At 43.2% G+C, this 15,242-nt stretch overlaps 1 protein-coding gene across 1 annotated transcript in view; it reads left to right on the top strand.

Moving 5' to 3' along the window:
* FAM186A (family with sequence similarity 186 member A) overlaps positions 1-15,242 on the top strand; it is a gene marked incomplete at its 3' end in the record, with an annotated part of 87,581 nt that overhangs the window by 28,119 nt on the left and 44,220 nt on the right. Inside the window, exons 4-5 of the mRNA XM_079773769.1 lie at positions 9,886-10,102; positions 11,556-11,726. Of these exons, the coding sequence (XP_079629895.1) occupies positions 9,886-10,102; positions 11,556-11,726 (388 nt within the window). The remainder of the gene's footprint in view (positions 1-9,885; positions 10,103-11,555; positions 11,727-15,242) is intronic.

The following is a 15,242-nucleotide window of genomic DNA, read 5'->3' as shown; positions in this document are numbered from 1 at the left end:
TGACGCAATGCAAGCTGCTGTGGGGCCTTGGGCCTTCTTTTGGATGTTCTCGGTCTCTGACTCAGCTTCAGTTTGTTAGGTAAGTTTAGATTCCAAAGGAACAGGCCATTCATATGCAAAAGCTCTGCGCACAGCTTGGGTGGAGTGGGGTCTCAGGGTGGAGCAAACAGCAATGGCTAACCATCGTCCCTGCCCTAAGAGGCCCCTTGGTCTCAGTGTCCCTGGGTAATCACTGCAAGCACCTCTGAGAGAAAGCCATTCTTGAGTTCCACCTGATGCCAGACAGTTCAGTTTCTCCCCGTATGAGTCTGAGTCCCCAGAGTCTCTCCCGGAACTGGAGTTCAGAGCAGTTGGGAGCTTGTGTCTCCCTCCGGATTGAAAAAGACAGCCGCGTACTCAGTTGCCAGCCCTTTCTGCGCACATGCGACTCCTTACCTCTGCACTTTACTTCTGCAGCTCCTCTGAGTCTCAGTGTGCTTTTCTCTTTCCTTCTAGTTGTAGAATTTCCACTCAGCCAGCTTTCCTGTGGTTGTGGATGATGTCCATTTTGTCTTTTAGTTGTAGTTTTGAAGTGGTTGTGCGAGGCAGCAATTTCAGGTGTTTACCTATGTCGCCATTTTGGTTTCTCTCGGTTGATTCTTGTATGTGCCTTGACCCACAAATTGGCATATCAGGACAATGCTCTAACCAATTGAGCTCCCCACCAGGGCTGCTCTTTTTCTAGCTCTTTTAGGTGTAGGGTTAGAGTGTTTATTTGAGTTTTTCTTTTTCTTGATGTAGGCCTGTAATGCTATGGACTTCCCTCTCGGGACTGCTTTCATTGTGCTTTCATATATGTTGGGTTATTGTGTGTTCATTTTCACTTGTTTGCAGATAACTTCTGATTTCTTCCTTGATCTAATTGTGAACCCATTAATTGTTTAATAACATGTTGTTTAGCCTTCATGTGTTTGAATGTTTTATTTTTTATTGAAGTTGGTTTCTAGTTTCATACCATTGTGGTCAGAGAAGATGCTTGATATAATTTCAATTTTCTTGAATTTATTAAGACTTATTTTGTGTCCTAACATGGAGTCTATCTTTAAGAATGTTCCATGTGCACTTGAAAAGAATGTATATTCTGCTGCTTTGGGAGGAAATGTTCTGTAAATATCAATTGAATTAATCCGATCCAGTGTGTTATTTAAGATTGCTGTTTCTTTGTTGATTTTTTTGTCTCAGAACAGTGGTCGGCAAACTGTTTTTTGCAGAACAGTGGTCGGCAAACTGCGGCTCGTGAGCCACATGCGGCTCTTTGGCCCCTTGAGTGTGGCTCTTCTACAAAATACCATGTGCGGGCGTGGCACGTACAGTGCGATTGAAACTTCGTGGCCCATGCGCAGAAGTTGGTTTTCAGCTCTCAAAAGAAATTTCAGTCGTTGTACTGTTGATATTTGGCTCTGCTGACTAATGAGTTTGCCGACCACTGGTCTAGAAGATCTATTCATTGATATTAGTGGGATGTTAAAATCCCCTACAATGATTGTATTGCTATCGTTCTCTGCCTTAACGTCCACCAAGATTTTCTTTATATATTTAGGTGCTCCTATGTTGGGTTCATAGATGTTTTTTTGGGGTTCACATATGTTTCCAAAGGCATATACTCTTGTTGGATCGATACTTTTAGTATTATATAGTGATCTTCTTTGTCTCTTGTTATGAAGTCTATTTTGTTGGATATAAGTATTGCTATCCCAGCTTTTTATGTTTGTTTGTTTTCATTTGCATGTAATATTTTTCCCATCCCTTCAGCTTGTGTGTACTTTTGTTCTGAAGTGGGCCTCTTATAGACAGCATATATATGGGTCATGTTGTCCTATCCACTCAGCTACCCTATTTCTTTAAAAAAAAAAAAAAATATATATATATATATATATATATACTAGAGGCCCAGTGCATGATTGAATCATGCATGTGTAGGGTCCCCTACACGTTTTCGCTTTCGATCATGGGGGAGCTGGGTGCCTGTCCGCTGGTGCACCAGGCCTTTCAGAAGCCTCTGGCGCGGCGAAGGCTTCTGAAAGGCCTGGTGCCTGAGCAGACAGGCACCCAGCTCCCACGCTTTTGCTTTTGATCGCTGGTGCACCAGGCCTTTCAGAAGCCTCCAGCGCGGTGGAGGCTTCTGAAAGGCCTGGTGCCTGAGTGGACAGGCGCCCAGCTCCCCTGCTTTTCATGGTCCGCGGTGGGACGTGAGCTCCCTGCCCCAGAGGCCCCTTCTGTGCCGCAGCACAGCCATGGCGCAGACGCTGAGCTCGAGCCGCCGCTGGTGACGCGAGCTCAGCGTCCCGCTGGCCCAATCAGCCACTCCGGCCACCCTGAGTCCCGCCCCCCCGCGCCTCCTGGCCAATCACGGGCATAGCGAAGGTACGGTCAATTTGCATATTTGTCTATTATTAGGTAGGATATTTTTATTTCAGAGAGGAAGGGAGAAAGAGAGATAGATAGAGACATCAATGATGAGAGAGGATCATTGATCAACTGCCTTCTGCACGCCCCCTACTGGGAATCAAACCTGCAACCCAGGCATGTTCCTGGACCAGGAATCAAACCATGACCTCCTGGCTCATAGGTCAACTCTCAAGCATTGAGCCACACCAGCTGGGCATATCCTATGTCTTTTTTTTTTTTTTAATGTTTTTATCGATTTCAAGAGGAAGGGAGAGGGAGAGAGAGATAGAAACATTGATGAAAGATAAACATCCATTGGCTGCCTCCCACATACCTACTTGGGATGGAGCCCATAATCTGAGCATGTGCCCTGACTGGAAATGGAACTAGCAACTTCCTGGTGCATGGGATGATGCTCAACCAACTGAACCATGCCAGCCAGTCTACCCTATGTCATTTGGTGCAATTAATCCATTTTCATTTAAGGTTATTATTTTTTTAAATTAATTTCTTTATTGATTAAGGTATCACATATTTGTCCTCATGCCCTCATTCCCATCCCACACCCCTCCCCATGCATGCCCTCACCCGCCTGTTGACCTTAACCACTGGTTAGGCTCATATGCATGCACACAAGTCCTTTGGTTGATCTCTCCTCTTTACCCCCCACCTTCCCCTCCCCTCCCTCTGAGGCCCGACACTCTGATCCGTGCCTCCTTGTTTCTGGGTCTGTTCTTGTTCATCAGTCTATGTTGTTCATTATTTCCCCTAGATGAGTGAGATCATGTGCTATTAGAAATACACTTATAAGAACCGAAAATTAGACAAGCAGTAATAGTTATGCTGACAGGCAAATGAATCAGTCTGCAGTGAGTTTCTTTCTGGGCCAACAGTTCTTTTGAGACCCAATTTCAATGTCCACTAGTTCCTTATGTGTACATGTCAGCAATGACATTTCAGTTCTGGATGGTGGACAAATGGTGGTAATGCAGGTCTGACTCTCTCTGGTTTGGTCCTGGGCAACCTGCAGTGACTCACAGCTGCTAACTGCTAGTATGGCAAGGCAACGTCAGCGTCTTCCATCTCTGGACTGCTTCTCTTCTGTCTTCATGGCTAGAGTAGTCCTGTCGATTCCTCTCTGTTGCTAGAATCCACATGGTCTTGGAGTTGTAATGTTATTATTGATCATACTTATTTATTGCCATTTTATTCTTTTATCTACGTTCCCCCCTCTCTCTCTCATTCCCAAAACCCCCTTCATTCTTAAAGCAGGCACTCTAACATTTCTTGCAACACTGGTTTTGTGGTAATGAACTGTTAGCTCTTTTTGATGGTTTATTTTATAAAATTAAAAAGGCTTATGTCCAATGTCACTGAATGGGGAAAAAAATACTAAGTTAAACACAACAACAACTACAACAACAGAAGAGATTTTGAGAGAAAAAAAAGTGCATCAAATGCAAATTATTCTCATCTCTAATTGTTATACACAACTGGAAAGGCTAACAGCAATCTAGATGGCCACGCATGCTCAGAAACTCATTTCATCATGTTCTTTCCTGCTTCATCCAGACACTTTCAATTTTGTCAAGACTCAAAGGTACAGTTTTAGAAAGACAATAAATGAGATAAATCTCAAAGATTTCTCATGATCACTTCTGATCAGAGCAGCGCAAAGTAAGATAAACCTTACTGGTCTAACTGACCATTTTCAAACAATAAACTCCACATGGTACACAGCAAAGAAGTAAGTTTGGAAGTCAAATTTCCATCATGGTCCCAAGGTGGAGAATGAAACAATGGTTCTGATATAATTGTACAGATAGCTGTTACATGGGACAGTCTTTCTTTCCAGATTATACACTTTAAGAGCTTTTCCTAAATAATCTCTCAGAGAGTTGATTTTAAGTGAAGGCTGAAATACTAGCAGTTGATTTCAGATTCTTATTATACACTAGAGGCCCAGTGCATGAAAATGCACTGGAGCGGGGTTCCCTCAGCCCAGCCTGCCCCCTCTCACAGTCTGGGAGCCCTCAGGGGCGGGAGGCGACCCGGTGATCAGGGGAAGGCGATGCCCCCATCGCACCTCTGCTGCTGCCACTGCCGGCAGCACAAGCCTTGGCGGGCCCTGGGTGACTGGAGGGCAGAGGGGACTGGGGGACTCTGGAGGCAGCCACGCAGAGTGGCCGGACCCACCTAGGCGTGGGCCCGGCTGTGCCATACATCTGCTGCCCCAGTGGGGCTGAGGGGACTGGGTGCCACCATCTTGTGGCTGTGGGTGCTGCCATCTTTGTGAGGGCGTGACAGTCAATTAGCTTATTCCCTCTTTATTAGATAGGGTTTTTCAAAGTCCATCTGTGTGCAGAAGCAAAATTATGAGTGGTGGCTCAAAGAGTTGATTTCCCACCCCCAAGGGGTATCACAGGAATTGATGACTGAATGTAGTGCCAGGGTATATGCTCTGTGGTTTTTATAGAAAATACAATTGTTGGCACAGGAATCAGGAGGAGCATCCCAAAAGTCAGGACCACAGCTGCATAGTAGAGGTAAAGTAACACTATAGAGCTGCATTTTCTCTTGGATCTGGGCCCTTAACCTTTTGCACTCGGATGTCGAGTGTGACTCGACACGGTTAGCATTAGAATAAAGGAATCGAGAAAAAAGCAAGCGAGTGCAAAGGGTTAAAGCTTCTACATATCTTTGGTATTCCTTTTATCTTTGTTCCTGTTTTTCTGTCTCCTTTTATTTCCTCAAGCCATAGCTGCACTAACATCTCACTCATCTTCTCTCCTTAATAGAGTTCTTCATGAAAGTTCATTCTTAACATCCTCTGCTCTTCAGCATAGCATTGCTGCTCTTTCTCTTAAAAAAAAAAAATATATATATATATATATATATATATATATATATATATATATATATATATATTTGAAAATTGATTTCAGAGAGGAAGGGAGAGGGAAATAAAAACATCAATGATGAGAGAGAATCACTGATTGGTTGCCTCCTACAAACCTCCGCTCCCCACTGGGGATGGAGCCCACAACTGGGGCATGTGCCTTGATCAGAATCAACCCGGGACCCTCAATTCACAGGCCCACGCTCTATTCAGTGAGCCAGACCAGCTAGGGCTCTTTCTTTTCTTAATTCTTGGTGACCTCCACCCACTGACAGTCTGTGCGTGGATCATTAGTTCCTGGGCACTGAAACCATCTTTCTGTCCAAACAAGCTGACGACCATAAATCTGATCTTGTGGGGCATTCTGTGCACTGGGGTGGTCAGGATGGAAGTGCGCTGGCCTCATTGGCTGCAGGGCCCTCAGAACCCTCCACCCACTCTAGGCAGCGCCTTGCCTTCGGTGAAGCTCAGGTAGCGCTGCCTCTGCTTGCAGGCCGAACTCCTGACAACTAGACCTGGCCCAGCCCAGCCTCTAGGCCACTTGCCTTCAATTTTAAATGATAGCCTTGCTGGATAGAATAGCCTTGGTTGTAGTTCCTTGCTTTTCATCACTTTGAACATTTTATGCCAATGCCTTCTGGCCTGAAGTGTTCTGTTGAGAAATCAGCTGACAGCCTGATGGTAGCTTCTTTGTAGTTACTAATTGCTTTTCTCTTTTTACTTATTTAAAAATACATTTTTAGCCGAAACCGGTTTGGCTCAGTGGATAGAGCGTCGGCCTGCGGACTCAAGGGTCCTGGGTTCGATTCCGGTCAAGGGCATGTACCTTGGTTGCGGGCACATCCCCAGTAGGGGGTGTGCAAGAGGCAGCTGATCAATGATTCTCTCTCATCGATGTTTCTAACTCTCTATTCCTCTCTTTTCCTCTCTGTAAAAAATCAATAAAAAAATATATATATATGTATGTATATACACACATATATATTTAAAAAATACATTTTTATTGATTTCAGAGAGGAAGGGAGAGGGAGAGTGAGGTAGAAATATCAATGATGAGAGAGGGGCCTCCTGCATGCCCCCTACTGGGGACCGGGCCTACAATCCTGGCATGTGCCCTTGATTGGAATTGAACCGAATCCTTCAGTCCACAGGTGGATGCTCTATCCACTGAGCCAAACCATCTAGGGGTCTATAGCTACTTTTAAGATACTCTCTTTGTCTTTAATCTTTGACATTTTAATTATGTGTCTTGGTGTGGGCCTCTTTGGATTATCTTTCTTTTTTTATTAATTTCTCACCTGAGAAGATGTTTTTATTGATTTTAGGGAGAGAGGAAGAGAGAGGTGGGGAGAGATAGATCAATGTGAGAGAGAAACATTGATCAGTTGCCTCCTGTGTTTGCCCTGACTGGGGATTAAACCTGCACCTAGGTATGTGCCCTGACTAAGAATTAAATCCACAATCCTTTGGTGTATGGAACAATGCTCCAACCATCTGAGGCACATGGCCAAGGCTGGGTTCATCTTGATTGGGACTTCCTGAATATGTGTAACTTTTTCCTACCAGGTTAGTTTTTAGTCATTATTTTTTCAAACAGATTCTCTATCCCTTGCTCATCCTCTTCTCCTTCTGGTATCTCTATGATGCGGTTGTTGTTATGCCTGGTGTTGTATCAGAAGTCCCTTAAACTTTCCTCATTTTTAACTTTTTTTTCCCTCACCTGAGGGTTTTTTCTCCTTTGCTTTTCAGAGAGAGTAGAAAGGAGAGAGGGAGGTGGGGAGAAAGAAAGAGAAAAAAAAAGAGAGAGAGAAACATTGATGTGAGAGAGACACATCTACTGGTTGCCTCCCATATGTGCCCTGACCAGGGGCAGGAGTAAAGCTATAACCCAGGTATGTTCCCTTGACTGGGAATCAAACCCACAACCCTTCAGTGCAGGGGTTGATGCCCTAACCACTTAGCAACACTGGCCAGGGAAGGCTTTCCTCATTTTTAAAAATTCTCGTTTCTTTTTCTTTTTTAAATATATTTTATTGATTTTTTACAGAGAGGAAGGGAGAGAGATAGAGAGTTAGAAACATCAATGAGAGAGAAACATTGATCAGCTGCCTCCTGCACACCCCCTACTGGGGATGTGCCCACAACCAAGGTACATGCCTTGACCGGAATCGAACCTGGGACCTTTCAGTCCGCAGGCCGATGCTCTATCCACTGAGTCAAACCGGTTTCGACTCTCGTTTCTTTTTGATGCTCTGCTTGGGTGCTTATGATTATCTTGTCCTCTAAATTGCTGATTCAATCCTCTGCTTCATCTAACCTGCTGTTGATTCTTTCTAGTGTATTTTTCATTTCAGATAGTGTATTCTTCATTCCTGATTGGTTCTTTTTTATGGTTTCTTTTTTTTCTTCTATGTCCTTTTTAATCCTTATTATCTCTTTGTTTAAGCTCTCACTGAGATCATCCATTCATCCCCTCAGGTTCTTCTTCTTTTTTCATGGAGATGTTTAACAATTTACTTCATGGAAATACATCTACACAAGTTATGCATACAGCACAGAACTATAAACAACAAGGTGCAGCAAACATTATTTATTTTCAGGTAGCCTGATGGATTATTGCAGATTTGAGAAATCAGCACATAGAACTACTGGACAGAGCATTGCTTACAGGTGCTTTTATCTGTGTGGAGACAAAGGCTGAACTGTTTGTCCCAAGTTATCACTGTGAGAGCCCTCAGGTTATTGAACATCCTTATAACCATTGTTTTAAACTCTGTATCTGGTATTTTGGTTGCTTCCACTTCATTTAATTATTTTTCTGGGGATTTCTCTTATTCTTTTATTTGGGGTATATTTCTTTGTCTCCCCATTTGTTTCCTTTTTTGTGTTTGTCTCTGTGTATTAGGTAGATCTTCTATGACTCCCAAGCTTGTTATGAGGGCTTTCTGATGTAGGTGCCTTATGGGTCTCAGGGGCAGAATCTTCTAGATTATCTGAAGTAGGTGCTCCAGAAATAATTCTTGTGTGGGTTATGTGCTCTCTCCTATTGTAGTTGAGTCTTGAATGCTGTTGGCCCATTCGTGGATAGAGTTAATACTCAAGCTGGCTGATTATAAGGATAGACCTCATTCACTCTGTATGAGTTGCTATTCAGGAGCTGCCCCTGAGGCAGAGCTGTTCCTAGCAGGGTATGGTGTTTGCTGAAGTAACCCTTTGGCAATGCCATTTGTGTGGCTAGTTGGGCCAAGCTATTGTGTGGTTTGAAGCCTACCAGTGGTTATGTTGGTGTGGGGGCCCCTTGGCCTGGGCTCTGGTGCAGGTCAATGTCAGATGTTGTGAATAATTGGCCTTGGGCTACCTGTCTGGAGCTACCAAACTATTCATTGTTTCCTCTGTGCCAACAGTCCCTTCTGCCGGACTCGAGCTTGGCAGGCTGGTGTCACCAGTATTTGGAATGCCACGTTAGCGTACTCCCCAACTGGTGCTGTAAGAATAGGAGTGCCTGACCCTGAGAGATGGAGCCTGAGGGCAGTGTGGTATGTTGACTCAGGACCAGAACCTCAGTAGCCGACTTGCCAGAGCTCTTTCCAGAGCCACACCACCCAGATCCTCTTTTTATGGCTTCTGTATGCCCTGAGTCACCTCCCCTCTAACAGAGCCATGGTTAAGTGCCCAAGAGTGAGCTCTTATGGGTTGTCCCCTTAGAAGAGCACCTAGGGTGCTAACAGACTCCCTCCTCTTTCCAGCTGACAGAGTCCCTGTTGATCTTTGCTGCCAAATGCTATGCAGACTCCTCTTCCTGGCCCTACTGCTCTGGTTTGGGGTTCCTGGCATGGGGTTGAGACCCCACACTCCTCAGGAGGGACTTTTACAGCTGAGATATCTTCTGGCTTCTTAGCCACTGTACCTGGGTGCTGGGGCCAGCTCTCTCCATGTCTCTGCCCTTCTTACCAGTCTCTGTGTATCTTCCTCTCTATATACTTGGATGTAATACTCCTATTCAATTGTCCTTCAGTAGGTCATTCAGGTTGATTGCTTTATAATTTAGCTGTAAATCTGGTATGGTGCCAGGAGAAGGAGGTGTGTGTAGCTTCCACCTACTTTGCAGCCATTTTGGCTCACCCCAGATATGGTTTCAAACCCAGTGTTCTTTTCATTAGATCAGGCGTCCTCAAACTATGGCCTGCGGGCCACATACGGGTGTTTTTGCCATTTTGTTTTTTTACTTCAAAATAAGATATGTGCAGTGTGCATAGGAATTTGTTCATAGTTTTTTTTAAACTATAGTCCGGCCCTCCAACGGTCTGAGGGACAGTGAACTGGCCCCCTGTTTAAAAAGTTTGAGGACCCCTGCATTAGATCATAGCAATGCTAGGATGATGAAAGCAGAAAAAAAATTTAAGAAGGAAAATTTGAGATCCACAGTAAAGCTAGAATTAGTAGGACTTTGATTCAACAGCTTTATAATCACTGTCACTGACATTCTAGGAAGAAAGGTGACAAAAGCTTATTGTCAAACTGAAAATTTATTAATATATTCCCCTTTCTTATTCTTATAGGAAATTAATTCGCAGCTGAATGACATATTGCAAAGTGTGCAGCGGGTAATTCATCGCTACACTTTTGATGAGTCCATGCAGGCTGGAAAGAAAATCTCTCTTTCAGAATATAAGAAACGGAGACTAAATGTGCTGGAGAAAATAGCTTATTGTGCTAATTCTGCTGAGATTAAAGAAAAGACTCTCATCCACATCCTGGCATGGTTGGAAGAATGGAGTAAGTTTTCAAAAGTGGTTTGAAGGAAAACCACAAAGTTGATGAAAAAGCTAGAGAGCAGGATCTATAAGTAAATTTTGAAGGATTAGAAGTAGACTAAAGAAGAAAGGATTAAGGAGCTGTCCTCTATTTCAGTATATATATATATATTTATATATATATAAAAGGCAAAGTGACCATCCAACTACCCAACAGTCTGACTGGCCAGTAGCTATGATGCACACTGACCACCAAGGGGCAGATGCTCAACGCAGGAGCTGCAAAGCTGCAGTCACTTGGCAGTGGTGGTTCTTGGGTAACGCACCCCAGAACCAGAGAGGAGGGAGCTGGCAGGGGAACAGTTAGGCATCAATCAGGCTGGCAGGGGAGTGGTTAGGGGCTGATCAGGCTGGCAGGCAGAAGTGGTTAGGGGCAATCAGGAAGGCAGGCAGATGAGCAGTTGGGAGCCAGCAGTCCTGGATTGTGAGAGGGATGTCCGACTGCCCATTTAGACCCGATCCTACCAGGATCAGGCCTAAACGGACAGTTGGACATCCCTCAAGGGGTCCCAGATTGGAGAGGGTGCAGGCTGGGCTGAAGGAATCCCTCCCTCCCCCCATGCACGAATTTCATGCACTGGGCCTCTAGTATATATTCACATTGAGTGGCCAGATTTTTATGAGTTCAGAGATCATAATAATCTGGCCACTCAGTGTATATACCCAGTATTAAACATAGTTATTTTGGGCATTTTAACTTTGCTTTACTTTAATAGAAAATAATGCTGCTATTAAACATCTTTGAAAATGGAAAACAAAATAAAATTAAGTGTTCTCTGACCATCCCCATTCTCTATCCCTTGTCCATTTCTCTTTACTCTTTATTTTTGTCTATACCATTTCTTACCATCTGACATACTATATAATTAATGTTTTTATTTATTTTTTTGTCTGTCTCCTTTCACTAGAATATAAGTACTATGAAGTCAGGGAATTGGTTTTATTCAATGTTTTATCCATAAAATTTAGAAGAAAACTTGACAGAGGACATGTTGATTGAATGAAAGAATGAATAAACTACGAATACAAAAAAGGAATTTAATTTGGTTGCAAGAAATCTCTTGTAACAGGGCTTATAAAAGAGTAGATTAACTTGCCAAAGGAGTTAATTGGGGCTTAGATCCCCAATATTAAAACACATGTTCACATTTTAGATACCTACTTCTCTGGAGTCTACACCAAATAGACATCTTTTAACATGATTCATATTTTTATATCCAAGACTAACTGTTCAAGCCTCTATTCTAAGTCTCTTCCTTTTTCATTTCCTCATAAGAAAAAGGTCTCAGAATAGCAATAAGTATGAGATACCTATATTCCAAAATACTACAACGTTGAATAGTCAATATTATAAGACCATATGGTTACAATTATTTATTTTTCTGAACAAAAGTAATTTTCTTTCTCTCTTTAAGATGCCATTTTGTCTGATATGACTGCAATTGATATTGATGAACACCACCACTGTGTAGCACAAATGGAGATTTTACCAGAAACGTTCAAAGCTATTGAGGGCAATGTCAGGACGTTGAGTGGAATTAGTGCCTCTTTGCTCGAATACAAGAAGAAACAAGAGGAAAAAAAAAGTAAGGATGGCTTAAGACATTGGATTTTACTTTTTCTAAAATTCAACTTTATTGAGGTATAATATAGATACCATAACATTCACCCATTTGCCCTGGTCAGGTGGCTAAATTGGTTGGAGTGTTATCCCATACCCCAAAAGGTTGCCAGATTTGATTCCTGGTCAGGGCACATACCTAGGTTGTGGAATCCATCCCAGGGCACATATGGGAGGCAATAAATAAATGTTTCTCTCTCACATCAATGTTTCTCTCTCCCCCTTCCACTCACTCTAAAAGCAATAAAAATACATCCTTAGGTGAGGATTTTTTTTTTTAATTCACCCATTTAAAGTGTACAATTCAATGACTTTTAGTAAATTTAAACTTGTGCAATCATCACCACAATCCAATTTTATTTTTTTTAAATATTTTTAAAATTAATTTCAGAGAGGAAAGGGGAGGGAGAGAGAGAATCATTGATCGGCTGCCTCCTGCATGACCCACAATGGGAACCACGCCCGCAACCCGGGTATGTGCCCCAACTGAGAAATCAAACCATGAAATCCTGCTTTATAGGTAGATGCTCAACCACTAAGTCATGCCAGCTGGGCCCCACAATCCAATTTTAGAACATTTTCGTCATCCCAGAAAGATTCCTCATACCCATTTGCAGTCAATATTAATTTCCAACCCCAGCCCTAGACAATCACTAATCTATTTTCTGCCTCAATTGCTTTTGCCTTTTCTGGATATTTCATAAAATGGAATTATATTTTATGTGGTCTTTTATGTCTGTTTTTTTTTTCATTTTACATTATGATTTTGAGGTTCAGTCATGTTATAGGATGTATCAGTTGTTTCTTCCTTCCTATTGCCAATTGCATACTACTGTTTGTATATACCACACTTTGTTTACCCATTCACCATTTCATGGACGTTTAGATTGTTTCCAATTTTTGGCTGTTATGAATAATGCTGCTATGAACACACATACATATGTTTTTGTGTAGACATGTGTTTTCATTTCTTTTGAATAGATACCTAGGAATAAAATTGATAGGTCATTTATCTATTGCAGGTAAACTTACGTTTAACTTTTTAAGAAATTGTTAATTGATTTCCCAAGTGATAGTACCATTTTACATTCCCATCAGCAATGTATATGGGTTCCAGTTTTCCAACATCCTCAACAACACTTGTTAGTGTCTGTCTTTTTTATTATAGCATGTCTAATAGGTGTAAAATGATAACTCATTGTGATTTTAATTTGCATTTTTCTAATGACCCTTTCATGTGTTTATTAGCCATTACAGTATCTTCTCTGATGAAATATCTATTTAAATACTCATTTCTAGCCCTAACTCAGTGGGTAGAGTGTCAGCCTGCAGACTGAAGGGTCCCAGGTTCCATTCTGGTCAAGGGCATGTACCTTGGTTGCGGGCACATCCCCAGTAGGGGGTGTGCAGGAGGCAGCTGATTGATGTTTCTCTCTCATCGATGTTTCTAACTCTCTATCCTTCTCCTTTCCTCTCTGTAAAAAATCAATAAAATATATTTAAAAAAATAAATACTCATTTCTATTATTGAGTTTTAAGAGTTCTTTATAGTGCTCGCTTTGGCAAGACATATACTTACTAAAATTGGAATAACACAGAGAAGATTAGCATGGCCCCTGTGCAGTATGACATGTGTATTTGTGAAGCATTCTATTTTTTAAAGAGTTCTTTATATACTCTGGATAAAGTAATTTGTAAAATATTTTCTCCCAGTCTGTAGCTTGTCTTTCCATATCCTTTTTTTAATTGACTTATTTATTTTTAATTTTTTTTTAAATCCTCAGCTGAGGATATTTTGAGGATTTTCAGAGAGAGTGGAAGAGGTAGGCGAAGACAGAGAAACATCGAACTGAGAGAAACATGGATTGGTTGCCTCCTGCACACGCCCTGACCAACGCCCTGACCAGTGCCGGGGCTGGGGAGGAGCCTGCAGCCAAGGAATGTGTCCTTGACCTGAATCGAACCGGGACCCTTCGGTCTGCAGTCTGAGGCTCTATCCACTGAGCCAAACCGATTTAGGCTCTTTTCGTTTTCTTTTTTTTTAAATTATTTTTATTGATTTTTTACAGAGAGGAAGAGAGAGGGATAGAGAGTTAGAAACATCGATCAGCTGCCTCTTGCACACCCCCCACTGGGGATGGGCCCGCAACCAAGGTACATGCTCTTGACTGGAATCGAACCTGGCACCCCGGAGTCCGCAGGCCGATGCTCTATCCACTGAGCCAAACCGGTCTCGGCTCTTTTCGTTTTCTTAATGGTATCTTTGAAACCCACAAGTGTTTAATTTTTATAAAGTCCAATCAATTTATTTTCCTTTTAATAGAAGTTTTATCATAGTTTTAGTGTTGTATTATGACCTTAGGGAATTCCAAGAGGGCTGCAGAGTAGCTGGAAGTTCCATTCATTTGCTCCCAGCCCCGGATTGGACTTGCAGCTACACTGCAGAGCAATCAACGAGAAAAACCAGTAAAGTGTGGCTGATCCGAAACTATACTAGTAAACAGCAGCACAGAGGAAGACAGGAGGAGGCACGGAAAGTGAGAGCCCGCTCGTGCAGGTGCGGAGGCTGGGAAGCCAGAGAGAGATTGTGGCAGCAGAGCTCCCTCTCCCTGGGAGCTTGGAGTCTCGGCCCCTTGCAGGGATCCCCAATTCAGAACAACAGAGACAGGAAGGGGAGCCTGCGAAGCATCCGATGGTGGTAACGAGTGGGAATTCGGTCCACCTGGGAGACTGGAACCACACCATCCCAGGGAAAAAGCAATCATATTGTTTCAATACCAGCCTGGGAGGTTTGCTTCAGCCTGCGGCTGTTGGAGGGGCCGTGCAACAGTGCTTGTCCGGCGGCGGGATCTGCTTGGTACACCCAACAGAAACTTGGCGGGGCCCTCTATTCTCCGTAGGAACTTTGGGCAGAAAGCAGGTCGGAGACTAGACTGTGGTTTGGGAAAGAGAAGCAGTCTTGCCCACCTGAGTGCACGGGTGACGCCCCTCCAGATACCTGCTGAGCTGCTCAGTCTGCCCCATCTTGCTGTGTTCTGAAGTAAAAGGCTGGAAAACTGGGCCTGTCCTGCTTGATTTGATGGCGACGGGGGGAGTTGGCCAAAGAGGAGTTGGCCATTTGGCCCGTGTGCAAGCCTGGCAGAGCTGGGAATTTTGGCTTAGCCCTGCAAGGGCTGGCAGCACAGAGTGACTGGAGTGGCAAGTGGGGCTGGTTTTTTTGATCCCTTCCTGCTTGATTAGGTGGAGCAGGAGTGCCAGGGACCCATAAAGAGCTGTTTTGTTGTTGTTGTTGTTTTGTTTGTTTTGTTTTGTTTTGTTTTGTTTTGTGACTGTGTCTCCCAAGTGGGCTTCTGTCTGGAAGTCAGAAGGTCATGTGCTGGGATCTACAGCTGCATTAGGGGAAGCAGATCAAGCTCCCCAGTTAGTTCAGCTTGCACAGCTCTGGGAAGGAGAGGAAGTGCCCTTCCCCCATTCTACAGAT

The sequence above is a fragment of the Cnephaeus nilssonii genome (assembly GCF_951640355.1).
Source record: "Cnephaeus nilssonii genome assembly, chromosome: 6".
Classification (NCBI taxonomy): domain Eukaryota; kingdom Metazoa; phylum Chordata; class Mammalia; order Chiroptera; family Vespertilionidae; genus Cnephaeus; species Cnephaeus nilssonii.
Note: the sequence above shows the minus strand (reverse complement) of the source record. Positions and strands in the feature narration are given on the sequence as shown.